This window comes from Lethenteron reissneri, chromosome 23 (assembly GCF_015708825.2).
Source record: "Lethenteron reissneri isolate LAM-NWPU_2019-01 chromosome 23, ASM1570882v1, whole genome shotgun sequence".
NCBI lineage: Eukaryota > Metazoa > Chordata > Hyperoartia > Petromyzontiformes > Petromyzontidae > Lethenteron > Lethenteron reissneri.
Window position 1 is genome coordinate 7,582,637 of NC_083801.1, and position 24,060 is coordinate 7,606,696.

A 24,060-nucleotide genomic window follows, 5' to 3' on the forward strand; every position below is an offset into this window, starting at 1 on the left:
GAGCCAGAGATTTTTCACTTCAAAAAAATCTTCTCTCATTTGACAGATTAGGGATCGGTCACCTCCAAAACTTTTTATGTTTTTTTTTTGCAGAGGATTACAAATTCAGTAGGGATTATTCTGCACGACAGAGATAATTTGTCATCGATTATCCTGTAATGCATGGCAACAGAATGCGTATAATAGGGTAAATAAACCCATACGTCTGCATAAAATACCTTACCAAGCACAATTAGCCTGTTGTGATGGACTCGATTAAATGCAGACATGTTATTTTTTCTCCTTTATATAATAGCATTAATATGAACAACGCATACTGTCCATAGTTAAATCTCCCCCGTGTTACATGCCGAATACGTTCCCCACTGAGGTTTCTGTGTGGCTTACTCTGAAATTCTTTCCTCCATCAATAATCTGAGCACCTCCTAGTGCTCAATGAGGGTTAATGCAGCTGGAGAGATCTGCCCTTATTCTTGCTTCATGCGAAGCTTTCAATACGACACAGAATGTGTTTATGGCCACAATAAGAATAGGGCTGGAAGGAATATTGGTCATATTTTGCTCCACAATTATTAATATTGTTCAGTCGCGCACATGTGTTTGTAAAATGCGTATACGTCTATGCGCAAGCCTCTCCTCTTACAGCCACCACGAGTCGATACAAAAAGTGCTGTCCAGCTTACGTGTGCTTATCTCAGGCTCTGAGCCAGTGATGAAAATTGGACATCCAGGATGGGCACGTAGATTAGGCAACAAATGCAAATCGGAGACACAATGACTGAGCAGGACACATCAATACATGGGATTTTGGCCAAATGGGATTTTGGATAAGCTGGTGATGAAATAGCAGCCAGCGGGTAGAAGGCATCAAAGCGAATGACCACCACGCAGATGGAACGATGAAATTCGTTCTCGTGCATGAGTGGGATGGGAGTGTGGCATCACGTGACGATGACAGCAGCTACAAGATATTGATGCCCTCCACTATTAGAGGAGAGTCAATGGCTGATGATGATAAGGATGGTGGAAGTAATCTCTTCCAGAAATGGCATAATATTGATAAATATTGTCTCATTGCAAGCAGAACGACTGTCGGAAAATTACAGATAATTCATTTTATTGGCTGACCTTAAACCTACGAGAAGTAAGAATGCTCAATTACAACCCTTTTGTCAATCAGCTGTTGGAATAAGGCTGCAACAGACCATGGGAGTTGTTGACGATACTTCACCATGTCCGTTCATTGCTGCTTGGGATGGAGAGGAGGTGGGACTGCAGGACTGGTCCAAATGTCACCTACCACTGATGTTATCCATGGCCAGGATTCATAGCTTGGTGCGGTACCGCTACACCATCGTAATCTTTTGTAACAATTTTACCATAACAGAGCTTGAATGCAGGTATGATGCAATCAAGTAATACTGGTTGGAACCCCCTGGTTACACCAGCCCACAGGGGATTATTGTGTCCGTCCGTCCGTCGTGCAGGGAGGGGCTGGGTGGGGAGGGGCTGGGTGGGGACGGTGGGGCTGGGTGGGTAGGGGAGGGTGGGGAGGTGCTGGGTGGGGAGGGTGGGGCTGGGTGGGGGGTGGGAGGGGTGGGGCTGGGTGGGGAGGGGCTGGTCACCCCGTGGTGCCCTTATAAAACTCAACGTTTAACCTACTCTCGCCGGCTTGTGCCCGCCCTTACAGTTGGGCATATTTGCGGAATACACCACGCCGCCGTTGACCCTGGCCTACCAGCTCCCTCCGCAGGAATGTGTTTTTATTACTTTCGAGGCAAGGGTTAGGAAATCACGAGGATTTATATTCACTCACAAATCCACTGGATCACAATGTGGCGAGGAGAGGACAGCACAGTAAATTAATTATTTGACTTGTTAGTTTGGACCTTTGAGTATTTTCTCTTTCTATGTGTTGGTGTTCTCCAGGGACTGGTTTTCTCTAACATGTTACACACTCCTTTAAACGTGAATTTGGTGAAACATCGCGACACAATACCGTGCTGTATTTGAGCTTTGGATTTATTTATCCAGAAAAGCGAACTACTTTTCTGGGTAAATAAATTACTTAAAAGATCGTACTTGCATTAACCAAAAATATGTCAGCATCACCTGTTGTGACTCGGGGCACCATAATTTAAGTCATAAGTATATTAACACGTTTTTTATTATATACACATATGACTGTTTTAGTAACACACCATATTTTTCCCATTTTTCAAGGCAGCAGGGTTAAATCTGAGAAATGTCAATGTGTCGTTAACCCACCACCACCCGACACAGCCAATTATTGATAGTTCCACAATCTAACTCAAAAACCTTTCTTATTAATAATATTGTTTGTGAAAGCCTACGTGTTAAATAGACTTTTTTTACATGTTTTAGCTGCTGTTGTTAAAAGACCATGCCATAAAAGTCTATTGTTTTAATTCTCAAAAGTAGCTATGAAACTGGTGTCATTGCCATGCATGGGCCATCCATTTACCGAGGTAGCACGAGGGAGATTATGCTGTGATTTCCCACAAATGAGAATGTGTCATGATAGAAACTGTGACATGTCATCCATGACACATTTCTAGAGCAACTAAATTGCAATAATTTTTTTACACCGGAGCACGTTTTACGAATGCAACAGTTGAGTTTTCATTCGTTTTACATTTAAAAATCAACAATATACTATGTTTAATGTATGTCAAATTTAAATCCATACAAATCAAAATGAAACGTCATGGATGTGATGTAATGGCATCGCTGCAGTTACTAGTTCGATTTCCTTCGCATTTCTAAAACATAAAATGTATTGCATATTGTGGACCAACTCAAGTGAAAGCTAGAAATGGAGGCAATCGACAAAATTCTAGGTCAAACGCCAGATTTCGTCGTTCTTCCTGGTAACAAACAGCTCTTGTGACAATTCACGTACATTCTTGATATATTTCTATGAAACTTGTTTTTTGTGCAATGAAACTGCTTTCAAGATGCCCGTGACACTGTCAACGGGACACTTATTTTTTCAGGATGATTGTCATGTTCACAGTGGACGATGAAGAGATTTAGTCACATTCTGAAATGTGCTATAAAATGGTTCATTCCAAAGTAATTATTACCTGAACAAAAAACTCGTGAAAGCATTTTCTCAAGTGCATCGTTTTTTGGCATCTCGACAAGTCTAGGGAAATGTATTTTGTAAGAATTGCCAGCTTTAAGGTTGACTGTCATTGTACCAAAATGCAGTGTAAAATGTATGTTTTTCCCTTATTTGTTTCATGATGTATAGTAAATAAATCAGATAATAGGCTTAACAAGTGCATGAATATATGCAATTAATATAGAGAACAGTTGGGTTATGCATGCTTGCTTAGAATAAATATTAGACTTATTTACAATACTTCATGCATCACATGTCAGTTCGGTCACACAGACACTACCTGCTTCACTTACAAACGTCTCTTGGACTCTAACAAATCGATAAATAAGCTGTATCATGTTATCATAAATTCACAGCAATGCAACGTTGATAACATCAATATAATCAATATTGCCACTTTCTCCATGCTCTAACCCTACAACAAATCCCAAGTCCAGTTCACATTATCCTAACACTAATTAAAATAACAAAGTTAATTGTATCCCCAGGTTAAAAATGTAATCTTGGACCAAGCATTTTGTAATATATTTTCAGTATTTGGGCAATTATCAAATATGTTCTTAATTGCAAAGTACATTTTCCGATTTTTATCACAATTTTACCGAAAGTGAGAAGCAAAATTCTCATTTGCAGTAGACACGCCAAGCATGCCAAGCATGCCATAGCAGTCAAGAGCATTCGCTCCCGAGCCAGTTTGGACAGGTGCGAGGATCTCGATCCTGCAGCTGCCCACTTGAATTATACAGTTCTATCACAGTGAGCAATCTGCAGTGCTAAAGGTATAGTCCATATATTCCTCATTTAAATACTCAGTACATACAATATAAAATATATATTTTTTTAAACCTCTTACTATGGAACATGTCAGTTTGGGTTTAATTCAAGCATTAGGTCAAACTAGATTATAATTTCCACCACAAATTAGCACACTGCAAAGTATAATGTAACAATGTGTACCTTGTTTTAATCACAACATGTTATGGGAAATGAATGTGACACAGTAGTTACTCTACTGAATGTAGCGTTGTATTAAGCTAAGAAGTATCGCATCAATGATTGTTGAATGTGCTCAATACTCGCTGTGGATGCAACCTTTGCAATAAATAATCTTTGTTAAGATGAAGAGAACAATGATATTTTAACACTTGTGATCAGGAAAAGTATCAAATAGTGACAACATTTTCCACAAACATCGATCGTCTTGCCACTATTGAAGGAAACATGGCATTGTACAATGACTGCATGACTGCATCTTCAATTTCAAAAAGTAAAAATAAACACAATCTTCAACCCAAAAAATACATACATTGTTAATATGCTGAAAAAAATGTATTGCTCGAAATTTAATTCGATAGGCAAAGCATAATTACCAAGAGTCATCAAAATATTACAATCGTTTGATTTACTCACAAAATTTATTCGTAATATTTGGAATAAGAGAGCCTAAAAAAAGTTTATCTCAGCATTATATAAATAACCGCTTCATAAAATTGACAAATGTAGCCAATGAATGTAAACGAAACTTAACATGAACTCCTTATTCTCAAACAACAAACGTACCAATGGTGAAGGTGAGGCCGTCTATGTTGATAGTTGTGCTCCGCCGCTTCTTAAAGTCCCCTTTTTTCGTGCAAGAGTTCATCGTTTCTGGTTCAGAACTTCCCGCCGCTTCGGATCTCAATATCGGTCACAAAAAAAGCAACGGGCCAAGAGGAACGCTCAGCACGAGGCTGAATCGTGCAAGCGGCTGAAAGAGCGCAGGGTGAGTGATACGGGAAGGAGGGGAGAGGGAGAGTCTGCGTGTGCCCAAAGAAGCACTGAGCTGACCCCCCGCGCAGTAAACGCGGCACGCTCAGCTCTGTCCAATCTTTTACCTCCTGCAGGCGCTGGACAGGAAAGCACAGCCAATTAGGTGAGCCCGCAGCTTGATTTTTTTTCTTTCTCGAGAAGTGGCCCACTCGACTTTCTGTTTGCAGAAGAGTATAATACCCTAACCCTTAATGGCTATAAACGACTGAATAATGACACGTTTCTTTTTTTAAATCAATATTTTAATTTGTTCTTGCAATATTGCATTGTCATGGAGTTTTATTTGGAGAGCGAAAAAAACCCACCACGGAGTGCCACGTGTTTTTACGTCAGTCTGGATTGAAACAACTGAGCAGAATTATTTAGAAATATTTATGGAGATAAATATGTCACGGGTTTGACTTTGTTGACACATATATGTTACTGTAAGCTCTGTGGGTTTTATATATATAGCTGCGAATCTCAGCTGTGGTATTAAACAAATATTTGACAATAGGAATATAGCAAGCGGTATTACTGCAATGTACATGGGTACATGCTATGTACTGGTTAATAATTATATTTGATTTCTGTTAGACTGTATATATTATATGTGTAACAAATACAAGTTATTTTTAATTACATTTTTAACAAGATAATTTAGAATTCGAATTTGAAGTACACTTGACACTGCGCTATGTAAAGGAGCATATGTATGTGAAATGTCTTTAGCAATCACTAGCAGTCAGGACAGAGAGATTAAATCACCTGCTGTTGTATAACTGTTAGCAGCAGTGTTATCCTGTACTTTTAAGGTTTCCTTGACTGTGTTGCTTTGTCCTTCAGCTAACCTAACCACAGTAACAGATTCAAGTGGAAGATTTACACTACAATTAAAAAAAACATGACAACTGAGGCATTCTGCTACTCATTGCCCACACGTGAGTAGCCTACGCAAAGCACTTAAGCTAATATACTTGTTGGCATTTAGTGGCAGAAATCAATGTGTTTTTCTATGTACATTTGCTGATTATAATTTAGAGCCACCAATAAGACTGACCATCATGTTTTGGCAGATGCAACTCGAGAAGGGGCAATTGACTGCTCGTCTTTACTCCGAGTTTCCATGGTGTTCTGATATCATCCAAACCGATGAAATAAGTATTACAGTCGGGTACATGTGCAAATACATATATAAATAACTGGCATCCTTTTAGGTTTTGGCAAGGAAATACAAGTTCTAATATAAAACAAAATCATGAAAATAAAATAGTATGCTTGTTCAAGCTTCTTCAAGCATAAAAGTACCATGACATTGGTAATAAGTGAATTTTACGTGAATGTCTGTTTTTACAATCAAACAAATAAGTACGTAAAACCTACATATACAACTGCAAATTCATACACAAATAAAAAAAAATATGCATGATATGATCCATTTTCAAAACATGTCTATAACTGAATTACCCGTCATGTGCTCCATCTCGTCAGCTAATGGAAGATAAGCAGGTTTGATAGTGCTCTAATGGGTGGTCACCATGCATAAAAGTGCAGGTGTTATGGGCAATAAATGGCATTTCAGCAACATTTACCAGCCTGCATTGACCAGCATGGTGACGTATGGTCAAATATCCCTCAGGGACCGCAAGGCTGTACATTCAAAGCATACACCATATAATATTAAAAAATTTTACAGTCATTCGATCTCTGTGCAATTTTACCATGGGTCTTCCCATCTCTGAGCCCCTGCACACCACAATCGTGTGCAGTGGATTTTAAACATTCTGACTGAATATTATTTAAGATTAAAATACTTTCCACTGTAAAAATGTGTACAGTTACGGTATATGACTAAACGTAAATATAGAAACTCAAGAAATGAGAATGTATTTCCATAAAACCATTAACATATCAAACACATTTGGATAAATTAGTGATAAACCATTTGATAACCTGTTTAGCCAGTGGGGGCATTAAGCATTCTGTTGTCATTCCCTATAAGTAAAGCACAACTAACACCCTTTCCTAGCTTACTTCTTTACATTAGAGGCGGTAGGAGCATTTGCATGAACTGTAGTGCAATTCAATTACTCTTCTGTTTCTAAGCCTGCCAAGACTCATTACAAAACGACGTCCTCCCTCACTTGTCTCACTACGTGGTTGATACAGGGTAGGGACGAGGCAAAGTGCACTTGGCACCTCAATGTTGGTTGTCCCAGAACACCAGCCTGACCTGTCGTCAGATCTAATGGATCACGAAATGGGATCAGCCCGGCTAAATCACATGCAGCCCTGGATTCGTTTGCACCGCTATAGAGTGTCCCGGTGAATCTGAAGTTTGAATTAGGACATTTGTACAAAATCGTATTGTGCTGTTGTTTTTCTCAATGTTTACTTTTAAAGGGAAACGTATTTTAAGGAAGAAGTCCTGAATTGAAATGTGTTTTTGGTATTATAATACATTGTCAACTTGCTTTCTAATAATAATATTTGTGCAGACAAATACCTTGAGGTCATTAATTTGGATTGTCGCTAGAGATTAAAAGTGCTCCGACTCGTAAAAATGTAAATCGTTATTTCTCATTTATGGACATCGTTTATCATTAGATGTGTCATTTTTTTTAAAGCATGATTTAAAGTATATATATATGGGGATGTATTGTAAGCATATTGTATATTTGTTGTGCCAATTTTATGCTTGTATTTTAAGGGGAAAATTGTTATTTATCACGCACAATTTTTTTTTACCATTAGCTTCCATATGTTTAGAAAGGAGTTATATATTTTATATATATAATGTGTATAGCACACTGACCTGAGTTTTATTCCTAGCCACGGCTAACATCATTGATGGATGCTGTCTTAACTGAATCTGGTCCCCATCCTCATCACTAACGAAGTGAAGTAAAGTCCAGCATGGTGTGAGGAATGTCTTCATCGAGAAGTGCATTGACAAAGGGCTGATTTTTTTAATTTTTATTTCTTATATAATCAATTTATTTTCCTCATGCCCTTGTTTTTCCATTGCAATACTGTAAAAGGTGTGAGACGTTTTGAAATATTGACATCTTACAGTGTATCTGATCATAAAGTATTAAGTGCAGGACTTGTACATATTTCCACATTTTACAACGTAAGGGGGTGAAACATCAGGTAGCAGGGAAAAAAGTAATTTGCAGAAGGCCGAGAATACTGAAGAGCTGGAGAAAGGAGCAACCCGAGGAGAAAGAGTTGAAACTGGGTGAGCCAGCAGAAATGTGTGGTACAATAGCCGACCTGTTTTGTAATTTTATTCTCCAAAACGCCGCTCATGATTTGTGTCGTTATATAATTTTACGTCGAACTAGGACGCGTGTTTTAAGGGGACAGTCCTTGCCTATGACATCTGATAGTTCACCAGCATTGAGTCAACACTTCTTTAGCAAACAATTAACATGTTAAAATCCCTTACTTGTATAGAATATACAAGATGTTACTAATTTCACGCAAAATATAACATGTACTTTCACAATCTTACAAAATGAATAAAAAAACAGCTGGGGATAATTTAGCATATCAATAAAATGCATTTAAATGTAGGTGTATACGGTTACACAACAAGTATTATTTTTTCTCACCAAGATGCGCCCTGCGTCGCTTCATTTCTGACACATGGCTTGAGCATATCATGCCATGAATATCTAAGTGGTCTGCTCGTGGCCCACAGCCTTGGGGTAGAGTGCTTATTTATTTCCCCCCTCTTGCGCCAAAAAAAACATGAACTGCATCCAGTTTCACGAATCAAATGGCAAACAAAATGGTGCCGGTCTGCACCGACAGAGATAGCAAGTCAGCCAGCGACATGGAAAAGCTAATGGTTTAGTCTGTAGGCGAATTGCTTTCAAAAATGGCCAGGAAAGTTTTAAAATCACATTACTGTTTTGAAATACAGTTTAAAAGTACAGCAAAGAATTTACCCTGTGACCAAGTTGATCGGGTGCTGAAATGGTTGCTTCTTAGTTGATGACTCAATTTGCTGTATGTCATTTATAATTGATGCAAGATAATTCATTGGTGTAATGCCACACGAGCATTTTACCACATATTAGTAAGCTACAGAAAATACAAGTGGCACTTATGGACAAGAAAAGACTGTAGCACCCTTACAAGTCATTGTAACCCTGTCTAAACTGAACTTTCTTGAATTAGTAAGGATGTCCAAACACGTACGATTTTGTTCATTCAACAATTTGTCTCCCATTTTCATTTAAAATTACGGTTCAGACAACAATGCGAAGGTAGAATGCAGCTTATATATATATTTGGACCAGTAGGTATAATTGAAAACATGTGTTGTGTCAGCAAAGCAGGAGACAAGGTTTTTCAGGAGCACCTTCTTTATTACCGCCTTCAGGTTCACCCTCGCACTTTCCCTAGTCGTGTAGCCTAGCCTTAACACAACCCTGACCATGTAACACCGACGGTTCCGACCGAGACAGCCAACAACTATCCGGCCGTGCAATATCTAGCGAAGACGAAAGCAACGAAGGCGGCGAAGACGACAGCGACGACGAGACGAGTCCACTCCCAGAACCGGCAGCCACGAGCTTCCGCTCTCAGCTGCTTTTATGCTACCCGGCGTGGCCTGGCTCCGCCCTGGCCGCATCTCCCTTCTCGAACCCACTAGCAGGTTCCAGGGGCTTCCAGATGGGGTCTTCCATGACCCTTGCCCCAGTCCCTCCGCCCTGCCGACACACACACTGTGTATACGCTCACGGGCAGTGTGTACGACTCGTCCACAGCAGTTGCAATTGCTGGACAACAGTCGGCGCTATTCCACTACACATGCAAAATATCCATCTTCATGATGAAATGAGGATTTCACTGTGATATTTTACGATAGGTTTTTTTGCCAGTTTGTGGCAAATCTGATAAATACTGTTATAAAACAAATACAAAATACAATTCACCAGGTAGTACTACATTTACTGGACCCAAAGAGACGATGGGCTGAATCAAACACTCAATCGATCCACATTCTTGTGGTCGTGATCCTGTGATTTCACCTCAGTAACCATAATATCATCTACATCTTGGAACAAAACTGTAAAAATAATCGAGATCGTCAAGGACTGCTCAAGTTGACTTTGCAAAGAGCATTTTTAAATTCACGGATATCAATCACCCTCCGAGAGCAATTGGTCTGTGGCTGCTCTTGATGCTGCTGCTGTTAAAATATACAAGGATGGGCAAATTGTTGCTCTGCTTTAAAAACCGTAACCAACCAAATGCAACCACACTTTCATCTCTCTTCAAAAATGAACAGCTACTGAGTAAAGAAAAAACCTTCAGTGTGCTGTTCACTATTGAACTTGACAGCACCAAAAGAGTGTATTCAAAAATGCATGTACTGAGTGGTGAAAGAGATAAGAAAATGCATAAGGGAACTGTTACATAAAACAATGATACACCTACGCGATATATTTGGAAAGCACTGGCAACTTCGGTTACTTGTATAAATGTTTTGCTTTGTGTAATTGATTTGATTTGATGTAACAAAAAGTTTTACTGCTGCCGACACGATGGATGTACATCCCTAAATAATAATTCCATAAATTTCGATTTAAAGCTTTCGTGACTGCAGGGATTCATCTTCTTGGTTTTTTCGGTAAAGTCACGTAGAAGGGAAATAATAAAAGACAGCTTTCCGACAGACCTGTTCTTCACCAGAGGACGGCTGCTTGCGTTGTGGCCGAAACGTCGTGAGAATTATTTTATTATGTTTTATTTTTATTATTATAATAATTCCATAATTCATGCTGACACTTATTTATAATGTATGAAAATACGCAGCTTCGACTTATGAATAAAAAATGAAGGGATCTTTTGCAGTGCACTCTTGTGAACTTTTTTTCTTTCAACAACGTAATTAACTTCAATTAGCTACAGCAATGTTCGGCCTTTAGGTGTTTGTGGTTTCCTCCTATTTTAAATGCAAACTGCACGCTGAGGTGGTGAGCCTGTGCGACGAAAGATCGATAAAAAAAAACACTTTTTTTTGCAGTGTAAATCTAAAAACATGTTAAAATATTCCATTTACTTTACATCAGTTTGGATTCTATGGAACGATGGTAGTTTGTATATGACGCGATATTTGAGTTAATTTTAACGTTAAAGTGTGGAGTTGCTGTAGAAAAAATTTTTTGACATTTTCTCGAGAACATCACATTTTCACGTATATCCGTTGACAGTTAATGCTGCTAATACACAGTCGTGTGTCCATAAATGCAATGTACCTTGGGAATCTTAAAAATAAATAACTGCAATGACAAAATATTGATATCCATTTGAATAGAGGCTCCATGTTTTATTTTCATGGAAATTATTTAATATACAAGACCCTGTCCACTTTATGAGAATACCTGAATTGCCCAAAGTTTGCCATTGTAATAACGTCAGGCCTAGGTTTATTAGGAGGGAGCAAAGCCTCTCATTGTGTAATAAACGTATATGTCAATTGGCTTTTTTAAGGTGTGCGAAATTTGCATATGTGCCATTTAACGAAGCTTAACGTATTCCATGTTTTATTTCTCCAGCTTGCAATAACAATGACCATCTAAATTGACTCACTGTTTTAGCAGTCTTATACATGTATTTTGTGCAACCAATTTTTGTTTTACTGACCAAAATAAATTAATAACAGCTAAATTGAGCACCTTTTGGTAAAATACAAGTAACTGGAATGAAGCGCTGTTAAATATCATGGAATGGGCAAATGCAACATTACTTGGATTTGCTAATATTGTGTGGTCTGGTTTGAGATGTGGATATTTTACAACAGTGTGCTGTTGCATTATTAGCCCCCATTATACATCTTCATTTATGCGGCATGCTGGTATTGATGATAATTAGTGCCAATGTGATATTTTCCCCAAAGGGATTACCTTTAGCTCATGGTTTTGTAAATCCTTTTTTTGCTAAAGTGACTACGTAGAGGCATCGTCTTTACGAATGGAGCTGTCGTTTTAACATCTTCACAACAAAGTTATTGGAACATTTTGCATCAGCCAACTGACCTTAAAGGTTATTTATTAACATGGTTATTCTTATTACTAGCTCGCCTCTCTCTAAGAATGCAATGCAGTATTCTACCAATTAAATAGGAATGTCTTCTTGGTTCTTTTGGTAAAGTCACGTAGAATGGAAATAATAAAATAATAAAAATAAAACATAATACAATTATTTTATTATGTTTTATTATTATGTTACATTTTTTTTATTTTATTATTTCCATTCTACGTGACTTTACCGAAACAACCAAGAAGACATTCCTATTTAATTAAAAATAAAACATAATAAAATAATTTATAAATGTTGTATTTTTATTATTTAATTATTTCCATTTTATTTTCTTTCTACGTGACTTTATTGAAAGAACCAAGAAGATGAATCCCTGCAGTTACGAAAGCATTAAATCGATAAATAGGAATGCTTACCAAGAATCATTTATGAATCAAATTAGTAATATTTTATATTTTTTTCTGCCAACCTACATGTCATACCTCGGGGCATGATCTCTTGCTGGCCAATGTCAATCACCTCTCTGGTAGCTACAATGTAACTTCCAGATTTCATCAATTTGACTTACAGTCTTGCCAATGGACAGAATCATCCTTCCATGGCCACAATTACAATACTGAATGTAGCTTTGTCAGTCATATATTCTCATCACATGTCTGTGTGTGTGTGGAGGGGAGTTAGTCCAATAATCCCAAATCCATGCAACAAAATGTGTAATGTAAAGACATCTGCCTGACATTCTTGAAACACAGCTAAGTCTATGAAGATAATTCAACACTTTTGTCAATAACACCGTCTTAAAAGCATATCCTATGAGAATGGATCATTGCATGTAACATCAGATATGATAAGTTTATCCTTGGAGGCAGTGTTATTGATAAATGTGGTGAGTTTTGTTTTTTGCGCTTGTGCAATACTGCCAACGCCGTATCACTAAATAACGTGTTCAAGTCTATAAAGGTGACATTCCTGACAAAATCACTCATTCCCCTCTATACTCAGCTAATCCGAGTAATACAAAGACATACAAAGTGACCACAGTTTTTTTCTCTCTCCCTGCGGATTCTTCACATTTCTGCTCCATCCGAACTGAATTGTGTTTAAATATAGCTTTGTAGCCAAGCAGTCATAGACCACGTGTAGAGCTGCGTGCCTTGTCCTGCTGCTGTCCCCACGTGTTATTTTCTCCCGATACACCTCCTCCCCTATCATGCCCTCTTGACCTGAGCCCTTAGAAATAAATCACGAATGAATGTAGCCTTACAAATGACCTTGTATTTTAGGAATGGCTCACAAAGTCAAGCTACAGGCCTTGTCTGCAGCTGTAATGGCAAAAGGACAAGTACTCTTGATGTGATATGCTGCGAGCGTGATGGTATACTGCCCATTGTTTTCCTTTTGCCCTTGGTCACTGCACGGCCACCGGTGTTGTCAGCGCCTCCCCTTACACTGAGAAAGATGAGGACACTATATTTGTGTTTTTTTACTGTGGGTGATATTGTTGGGGGCTTGCTGCGCATGTTATTTTGGTTGTTTTATTGTGTTAACAATGTTCTATCCATGTCTTTTGGTCATGCCTCAAAGACCGAAAGTTGTACCCAGAAAATACTACATTTTTTCATGGTCTCTTGGGATACAATTCCGTGCACCCCCCCCCCCCCCCGCAACCACTGTCTTTTGTTGGGCTCGGCTCCGCATGAAATCCGACTGAGAGTTTCATGCAATGGAAGGTGCGTACTTGAACATTGGCTGAAATGTATGAAAGAAATGTCCACTTTAGAGCATCTGGGGTCTCTTGTCACGTGGCTCATTGATGTTTTCTGGAAGGAACTGATCTTCCTTATTGATTTGCTCGACTCCTTCCCCTTTTAATGATCTCAACTGGCCAAATCCTTTCTTTCATATATTCAATTTATTCTTTGCTATCTTCTCCGTACTTTCCCTCTCTGCCTTCATGTCTCTGGCATTTTCTTAGTTTCCTAGATCACTACAAGGAAATACTGATTTTATATGTATACATCGAACATTAGATTTTTTGTCGACCAATGTTCTGTCTGCTCTTTTGTTGAAAACCATATAAAAAAATAAAACAGTGGGGAAGAGTATTATGAACCAATCCTGCCCACCTTCCCCTCAACAACTTACACAGATCAGCATGATGAAGTATGGTCCACCCCCATGACAATCACGGTTAAACCACCCCCATAGCAATCACAATGTGGGGAAGCCTTCATTCAGCAGCAGTGGATAGACAATGGGTGATGATGATGACGTTCTCATAGGTGTTACCAGGTCAGCATGTGTGTTATACTGCCACCAAGTGTATGCCACGGTCATAAATCAATGAACACGTGGCAATGCCGGACATGGCAGGTTTGGCAATGGTGAACATGCAGTGTGACGAGCAGGTGCAACTGTTGTAAAAAAAAATTCTTTTGGAAGTCAATTGTGAACCTTACACCTGAATAAGTGTTAAAAGCGAAAATACGTTTGTCTTTCACTGAGACAGAAAAAAAAACGTTGACTTTGCAGCCAGATGGCAGCTGCCTTCACAATATCCTCATGGCAGTGTGCCGTGAGTGGTGTGCGGTTTGCCTGCGGTGTGCTTTTTCAGAATTTTATACATTGATCTTGAATATGTGAAGCGCATAGCAGTGTCTTGTCAATATTAAATTCTGTCTTAATGTCCATTTTCAAGTTGTTTGTGCATCAAAAGGGCACATCCACTATAATTTCATTCGTTAACAGCTGAATTCAACATTTTACATGCTTGATATTATGTTCTAAATTGATCACTCTACAATAATAGTACTGTATGCATTTTCTTTATCATAGAGTACATATACACTAATTAATAATGTATTAATACAAAACAATCTGTCTGTACACCCTTATCTGCGTGTTTGACATTAATTTAATGTTCATTTGTAATATGTAACATATATATACTGAGGTTCATCGTGCATTCAAACCGTGCACTGTATTATGTCGGAGGAAACCTGCTGCTTTTCAGGTTATTTCAGAGCAGATGGGACGTTGATTATTCGGAGCAGCAAGTGCAGGCTCGCAATACTTTCACAGGTTTATAACTTGAAAATTGCCCACCAAAAAAATAAATCCCATTTCTCTCAGCCGTTCTCTTTCGCATGTTGTATCATACAAGACATCTGAAGAAAAAGAATAATCGTGTTCAGCCCAGTTCTAACTACAAATGATATGACCACTGTAAATGTCTTAACATCTAAAATAAAAATTTGTTACATTTTTATATAGTAACACATTGCCTTGCTTATGTGTTTTTACTTCTAAATGTTTACTTATCTGTTTTTAATATAAGCGTACATGTACAAATACGTACATATATTCCCTTGCATAACTAAGTTTGCGTTTAAAATGTATTTCATAGTCTACACAATATAGCCAACAAAATTAATTCAATAAAACAATTTTACTCAATTTTTATTGACAATATGGAGGGTTTTTATTTTCAGCATGAGCCCTAAAATATTATTGAAATCAAACTCAAGCTAAATTTAATATTTTATGTGACTACCATTGGCATGTTGCAAGTCCTGTATAGTACATGGGCGTTTGTTATATTTCTCGACTTGGCTTGTATGAATAATTGAGAATGATGGTTCACTTGCACACTTGCACATTACAGAACTGTACTTTATTCTGTGTTTAATTTTGGGAGGGGAAATACCATTTTGATTAATTTGTTCTTACCCAGGACTCCCTTAAAAAAAAAGTTTCGTTTCACTGGGCTCTTACCTGGTTAGACATAAAGGACTTTCTTAGGCCAATAATTTACCCAGGAAAGCCCCACTGAATATCGGGCTCTTTTTTCCCCACATTGGGATGTTTGGCGAATACCATTAATGAGCATTTGGTATATGGTGAGAATATCTGGAGAAAATCCACACATTCACCACTTTGCACAGAGATTAAGTCCACAGGCAAACCTTGATCCTCCTACAAAGAAAACAAACATATTCCAAGTAGATCCCTCTTGAAACAGAGTCGGGAGACCCAATCAAGCTTGATAAACACTGAATATATATTCATATATTCACATATATCTGTTTAATGGTAACTTACCCTTTTGACACTACATATTACCAAATTGTACTGCATAACAATGTCTGGAGGATAACGTTTAAATAAAAACACTATAGTGTGCATTTGAATGTATTATCTCCATCACATTCAGCAGCAGAAATAACAAGAGCATGGTATTATCTAGGAAGAATGAATTCATTAATAATAAAATTCTGAAATAGTATACAGTATTGCCAAAAAAAATAATTACATGGCAAGACTTCTAAATCTGCTACCAGGAAATTTTCATGAATTTCAACACTGAGATTTTAAATAGGTGCATGTCATGAAGCACCATATCATATGTCCTCTGGTCCTCAGTTATCAAAATGACATTGTGTAACAATATTAAAGTAAAACTGATTTATGCAATTTTTAAATAACTTCATCATGTAAGCTGATTTATTTAGCAAATCATTTGAATTCACTACTGTCGTATTTTTTTGCACGGTATGACATAGTTCAGACCTAAATCTAGTAATTCATGCACATATGTATGCAAAATAAATGTTGACAAATTATTTGCTATACAGTGTTTTAATTTTAGTTATTGAGAATACTTTACACTAAATTACATATATTGTTTCCATTATCAATTGTTTTACAGTGCACACTAGATTATTACAAAAGTTGATTTTGAACATATGATAGCAAATATTTCATGGGCACAAAGAAAAAAAAATCTGACTATGAAATGCAACAACTCTAAATGGCATGATCAAGCATACATTTCAAAACAAACGATCTCAAGTGTAGATCAAGCCAAGAAAAAAAAAAAAGAACATTAAATAAAATCACGTTCAACATAAGTTACTGCTACAATATAATATAGTGCAATGCATTTCAAAATACAACTGACCAAAATACCAATTCTTGCAACACCATACGAACGGAATGGGAATTCGCTGGACCAGTTTGAAAGGCAAACCAACCTTCAATTGCAGACATGCCGCTTGTTATGCTCGCGCTGGAGACGGCTCGGGGAAAAGCGAATGTGAAAATGAGCACCGCAGCAGTGTCAGCGAGCAATCTGGATGGGAAATTGACTGACAAGTGGCAGATCCACTTGGCCTAGCAGGGGACAAAACCCCCACCACCTCCGCACTTTGATATCAATAGGATTTGGCAGTGATAGAAGGGGACTCGTTAAAGGGCCACAGCTTATTATGCTTCCTTCCTATTTTCAAACATATCCCTCGATATAACTTCTTAATTGTCTTAGTGTATTTTTTTCTAACGCCCCTGCTGCTGATAAGATTGATAAAAAAATATATATATTATTTTCTAGCATTTACCACAAAATATACTAAAAAAAGCATTGCACGTCAAGAAAAAAAAACTGATGGAAAATTACGAAATTATTAGGAATTACCCCTGGGTTTAATTCCAAATTATGGTTGCATATATTATTTAATATCAAATGAAAACATAAATATACAATATGATTGCAATAGGGAATTTTTCAGTGAATAAATGTTGAAAATGTAATTACAACACACGCACGCGCACACACACGCAAAATTTAATCAGCATTACATTACTGTGTTAAAGTACACACCGTGTCGCTAGCAAAAGTAATTAAACATTTCGTACTGAAGAAATCATTGGCCACAGTCAACCCACCGATAGACAGAGGCTGCCCAGCACTGTCGCTACCCCCACTAATCTTGCGATACAACAATTCAGCACTCCTCGGTAGACGTCCTCTCGGGGGCATTCCATTCTTTGGCTGCCACTCCGTTGTTATTCTCGTTGTTATTCTCATTCTTTGGCTGCCACTCCGTTGTTATTTTCGAGCATCTTCCATCATCTCTTCTAGCGACGCATCTTGCCCAAGCCCACTTACTTTTTTAAATATAGTTCGGACGGTGTAATTCACCACACGATCCTCTTAACGTCTTTCAGTGTTACGGTCATTTCAATTGTGCATTATCAGTGCCCCATGCTTCATTGCACACTATTCAGTTTTCTCGAAATTTTTCATGAGTCACCCATATTTCTGAACTGTACGTCACAGCAGATCGTACGCACACTGATCCTTCCATGAAACGCTGCCTCTCCAAGGAGAGAAGGCTTGAGTAAATAATGCCCCACCAGTCTATAGCGATTCTAAATTCAGCAACCACGACATTGTCGGGACAGGCGAAGGAGCGGAGGGAGGTAAGAATCACTGGGTACTACACAACACATGGACTCTAGTGAAGACAGAATTGGCCGAAATAAATTGGGACATACTAACAGTGAGGTGAGGAAAAAATGTGATGACTCCATACTTCTGAACAGTGGCATCCTTTTCTATAATGAAGACACTTTGAGTATTTCACAAAGGAACACAGCGGCATTCATGATATACAGAGCGAGCATGAAAATGTATTACATTTTTGGAACTCGTATCATTCTTTGGTGCATTTTCCTGGAAAGATTTGTAATCTATAATGAATGAAAGCACATTATTCGTAATACATCGAGGTAATGCAATAATTGCTTTAAAATGGCATAGTATGTTTTTGTGATGTCCATGTAGGTTTCTCCAAAATCGTAAACGATTACGTGCAAAATGTCATTGAGCTCCTCAATTGCATGCCCTCATATCAACTCTTACCCCACGAACATCCTCCTGGTTCCCTACCCAACGCAACTTTCCGTCTGAAAACAATAAATCTTGCTGTGTGCATTTCAATCCTGTGCACATATTGCATTATGTATAACACTCCCATCAGTTAGACATTTGCTTTTTCACGCTTTGTGAAGCCTATCCAGCTGTAACCGCCACTTAAAGGTCTTGCATATTTGAAATTCTGTTTTATTCCTATGCATAATAGAATAACATAGACAAAAGCCATCAGGGACATATTGAGTAGTATAAATAAGAATAAAAAAAATACTCCCTGGGTCTTTCGCTAAAGTCACGTAGATAGAAAAATTATATTTAAAAAATCACGACCTTTCGATCGGAACACAATCGTCCTCACCTGAGGACGATTGCTTGTGTTGCGATCGAAACGTCGTGATTTTTTAAAATTATTTTTCTATCTACGTGACTTTACCGAAAGACCCAATGAGTATGAATTCCTGCAGTCACGAAAGCTTTAAGTCAAAAGATAAAATGTGAGGACTTTATCAGACACTAATGATTCATTTTAATTTCAAGCAAATACTGCTCACAAGTTATCAAAACTCATGTTGCTCAGAATAGCAATTGCAGTCATCCGTTTCGACTTCCAATCAGTGTGGCACGGCTATGCTCTAGTAAAACAAAAGTTATCTTAAAACAGTTTTTTACAAGATGCACCCAACACGTACGCAGTAACCATACACGCTAATTTTATGCATGCCAATGAAGTTTAACCTGGTGGGGTTTTCGATTCAGTTGGATAGAACATCTGCTTGTAAATAAACGCCGATCACAAAGGCGTATGGTAGTTTGCAATGATATAAATAAGAACATATGTTTGAATGCTCGTTTACATGATGTAATAGTTGTTTTAATACACATTACTTATAGAACATTACTCACACAGTAGTTTGTATCCAATGTGTAGTGCATATCGCAGTATCTTCGTGAATTACATGTTTTATATTATCATCTGTCATTTCAGTTCAGAGTACCGAATACAAAAAAGCATTCGGCTGGCTTATGTTTGCTTCTCTGTTCATTCTTTTTAAGTCAGAAAAGAAAACCCCACTGGACATTGGTCACGTTTAACTAAATCGTATAAAACAAAACAGCGAATAACTGCAACAACAAAAAACGGTGACGGCACAATACCTGAATTTGACATCAAATCCACACAATTTTTTTAAATTACATTTTATTTTTATTACTTTATTATTTCCCTTCTATGTGACTTTACCGAAAGAACCAAGAAAATAAATCCATACAACTCTCAACGCATCTAATTCAACAAACGACGCACATTGACGTCAGCGAAAAGGACACCGTGCGACATGCCGTGCTGCGCTGGTGAACCTGTATTTGTGTGTAGCTGCTGCTGATGATGCTGCTGCTGATGCTGCATCGGTGTCCTGCCAGAGACGGATGGAGAGGGCTGAGGGGATGACATCGGGCTGCTTGAGGAGGAGCCATCGGGCCCAGGATGGGCCACCACAGCCGAGCTCTTGCTGCGGCGCTGAAGTGCCGAGTTCACGCTGCCCATTGACACGAGGAGCGCACCTGTAGCACGGGCAGCCCTCAGCTGCAACTTCACTGCACTCAGCTGCTGCTGCTGCTGCTGATGATGATTCCACCAACGCGGATTACCAAGCCGTGCGAATTCGGGACGCGTGCCGCACCTGCCGTGGAGCCCGCCTTGTCAGGTAACTTTTTTGCACCATCAGCTCATACGCAGGCAAAGGGATGTAATGATTGTATAGAGAGAGAGAGAGATAATGTTTTGCGTAGATATTCCTTCGCAATGTCATTTGTTTCAGACGCAGAGGTCTTCTGCAGCAGACAGGCGCTTCCGCGTGATGCGTGAAGCAGCCACAGATGAGTGGAAACTGCAGCATTGATGATTCACGCTGGTAAAATAATTTGCGGTGTTACTAGAAAAAAAAATTACGTTGAAAAGCCTACACGACGAGCACCGAGGTTGCAATGACCTGTTCCTACAAACATATCACATTTAGAATGGGGCGTTTTTAAAATATTTTCTTAATATACAATGTGTGAACTGCACATTCACTGGTGTGGGGGGGGGGGTCATTGTGTATTTAAGTACGGGGTAACCATGGCTCTCCGTTTAAATCCCGAGAGAACAATGTCATGTGTGTATATATGTGCCAAACAGAGCTAGCTGCTTCAGAGAAGTTTAGTTGTTTTATCCTGCATTGGGTAAAGTATCCCAATTCTTAGATGAATAAATCACTTGTACGAATAGAATTGTGCAGGAAATGTGTATTTATTTACCTGCTTTCATGTGTAGACTTACATTGTCTGATTCAATTCTGTAAACATAGAATTATAGCCATGGAATAAGTATTGTAATAGCAGGTTGTTCATGCGTCTTAGTACAGGTATAAATGTATATGAAAGGTACTTGTGAAACATAAGAATATATGACCACCACCCATAAAAAACACACTATGGCATTTGTACTTTATTGAGCAATCCACTGTAATCCCCATTTATCCTTGACTGATGGGTACAAGTCATTTAAGCAGATATCTTTAGAAAACTGGTGCGACATGCGATAGATTTGATGCCACAGTATTAACCCTCCTTTGTCTTTCCTTGCATGGGTGTTGTTGACCCACCACTCCAGGTACAGTCCTCAATCTCGACTGAGTCAACCAAGGTGAGTGGCCTCTCATATTAAGTTCTAGCGACCTCCCACAGGCCAAGGTTGCCACGTCAACCAAACTTTTCTATTCACCTGTGCACTAGGTTCAATTGTTATGTAAATTCGGTAACCATTGAGAAAGGTTGCTAATTTGATGACATACAGTGAGGGAAAAAAGTATTTGATCCCCTGCTGATTTTGTACGTTTGCCCACTGACAAAGAAATGATCAGTCTATAATTTTAATGATATGTTTATTTGAACAGTGAGAGACAGAATAACAACAACAAAATCCAGAAAAACGCATGTCAAAAATGTTATAAATTGATTTGCATTTTAATGAGGGAAATAAAATGTTGTGTGGATCACAGTCTCAATTTTAAATTCACTGGTCTAATAGAATACCACAGCAGCAACAGAACTACAGGACATAGAGAAGTCCAATGCCAGTGATGTGCATGAATGGGAATTGAAATCAAGATGCTGCGTTCATGCAGCAGTCTGTCAGCTGCATTGTGTTAAAGCCCGTGGACAAGATTCATGTCGTGCAGATGCTTCATGTAAAGTGATGCTTCTAAGATACTTGATTCACACAGAATGCAATTTGTAATATTTACAATGGTGGGAGGGGTGGGGGGAGGCGATAAATAATAACGGCTTTTACCAACGAGGACTGACCAGAATGAAGTATGGTCAAACAATCCCCATGAACTAAAAAACAATTATAACTGGACACATAACAGATGATAGTATGCACGCTGAAGGTAAAATGTATTTTATCTTGGGAAGCCTAACTAAGTCTCAGTACTCTTTTTCAGGAGGGGCCTCCGACATTAGGATATTTTGGTGAATTCCATTTACGAGTGCTTTGACTTCTTGTGGGAGAAAACCACAGTATTCAGAGAAACCCCACCACGGGTTAGGATGAGTGACCCTCAAAGCGGAGCATATAAATAGTCAATATATAACACTGTGTAACAATTTTGTATTTTTGTTTCTGGGTAATAAGTGTTATTTCCCAATTGCTTTTGCCTCAAAAGTACAGAAAATGGCTATTATTCCCCACAAACTTTGCTTTTGTGACCAGGACAGTGATATTTTTAAATTTACCTATTTTCCAGAACATTCCAGATATATTTAGTGCTGTGTAAACTTGGAGTAACTTCTAGAACATTCTAGAACTTTCCAGTAATATAAATAGTAGCATAAATACAGGGGCTTTCAGCCTACCAGTTCAGTTTAGTTCCAGCTGCCTAAGTGGATACATATCTGAATTTTTCTGAGATGGCATCAAGAAGCTGCAAGCATCTGGCAGACGCATTTTGCTATGTCTGCGGCCAATTTATCAAGACAAGAGTGAAAAAGTACTCTGTGGAAGCATTTGCTAAGATGTGTGAGGCCTACAAGGCTTATTTCAGCATGCCTGTTGGGGATCAAGACAAACCCTGGGCACCTCATTTCACCGGCGAGCAATGCAAAAAAACTGATATAAAATGTGTTTCAAAAAATGTAATTGTTAAAGTTTTATATTTAAAAATGTTTTATAATTCTCAATGTTATTGAAAAAATATATCATATATGAATAATGTCAGAATCTCTTACACATTAGTCATGGGTGAAATAAATGTATTTTTGTAGGATGGTACAGAGGAGAAAGAGAGCCATGAAGTTCGCTATTCCAATAATTTGGCGGGAACCCACTGAACACTCAAGCAACTGCTACTTCTGCATGGTGGACCCTTCCAAACGTCGGACTAGCAAGAATGCACCTGCTATCACGTATCCGGACCTTCCTTCATCCATCGCCCCAGTGGCACACTGCCATGAGCTCCCCGTACCCAGTCCTCTGGAGGGAGAGCAGCCGTCTTTAGAAGAGAGCAGCAAGTCAGAGAGCGAGGAAGACGTTGTAGATCCAGATGACAATTTCAGAGGTGGAGTTGAGGAGAGAAACCCATACTACCCCAACCAAAAAGACCTCAACAACTTGATGAGAGATCTTGGTCTCATCAAGTCCAGTGCCGAGCTTTTGACGTCTAGGCTCAAGCAGTAGAACTTGTTGGATAAAAGTGTGCAAGTCACAGATCAGAGGAAGCGTCACCAACCTTTTTGCAGCTTCTTCACCCGTCAAGATGGGCTCCGCTTCTGCCACAATGTGACCAGTCTGTTCGAGGCAATCAGAATCGCCTGTAACCAGCATGAGTGGCTCCTATTCATTGACAGCTCATCCAGGAGCCTCAAAGCCGTGCTGCTCCATAATGATAACAAGTACCCGTCTCTTCCACCGGCTCACTCGATGCACCTCAAAGAGGATTACAACAGCATCAAGACCTTGCTGGATGCCTTGAAGTATGATGAGTACGGCTGGGAGGTCATTGGAGACTTCAAAATGGTGACATTTCTGATGGGTCTCCAAGGCGGTTTTACCTAATTTCCCTGCTATCTTTGCCTTTGGGACAACAGGAACACCAAGGCGCACTACCACAGGCGGGACTGGCCACAGCGGACCGAGTTCTCTGTGGGGGGGAACAACGTCAAGTGGGAGCCACTGGTGGACCCCCCCCCCGGAAGGTGCTGATGCCATCACTGCACATCAAATTGGGCCTTATGAAACAATTTGTCAGAGCTGTAGATAAGGAGTCGGCAGCCTTCAAGTACCTTCAAGGCTTCTTCCCTAAGCTGTCTG

The 24,060-nt window shown here is 38.9% G+C and overlaps 1 protein-coding gene across 4 annotated transcripts in view; it reads right to left on the bottom strand.

Moving 5' to 3' along the window:
* Positions 1 to 20,700, bottom strand: part of LOC133345902 (dual specificity calcium/calmodulin-dependent 3',5'-cyclic nucleotide phosphodiesterase 1A-like) — a 216,431-nt gene extending 195,731 nt beyond the window's left edge. The window contains exon 1 of one of the 4 annotated variants that reach the window (XM_061557008.1): positions 20,067 to 20,700. In XM_061557008.1, coding sequence (XP_061412992.1) covers positions 20,067 to 20,253 — 187 coding nt within the window. In that variant the 5' untranslated portion in view covers positions 20,254 to 20,700. Of the gene's footprint in view, positions 1 to 4,708; positions 4,868 to 17,028; positions 17,062 to 20,066 lie in introns of those variants that run through there. The other 3 variants (XM_061557009.1, XM_061557012.1, XM_061557010.1) reach the window with 3 other exon arrangements.
* Positions 20,701 to 24,060: the final 3,360 nt, after the last annotated feature.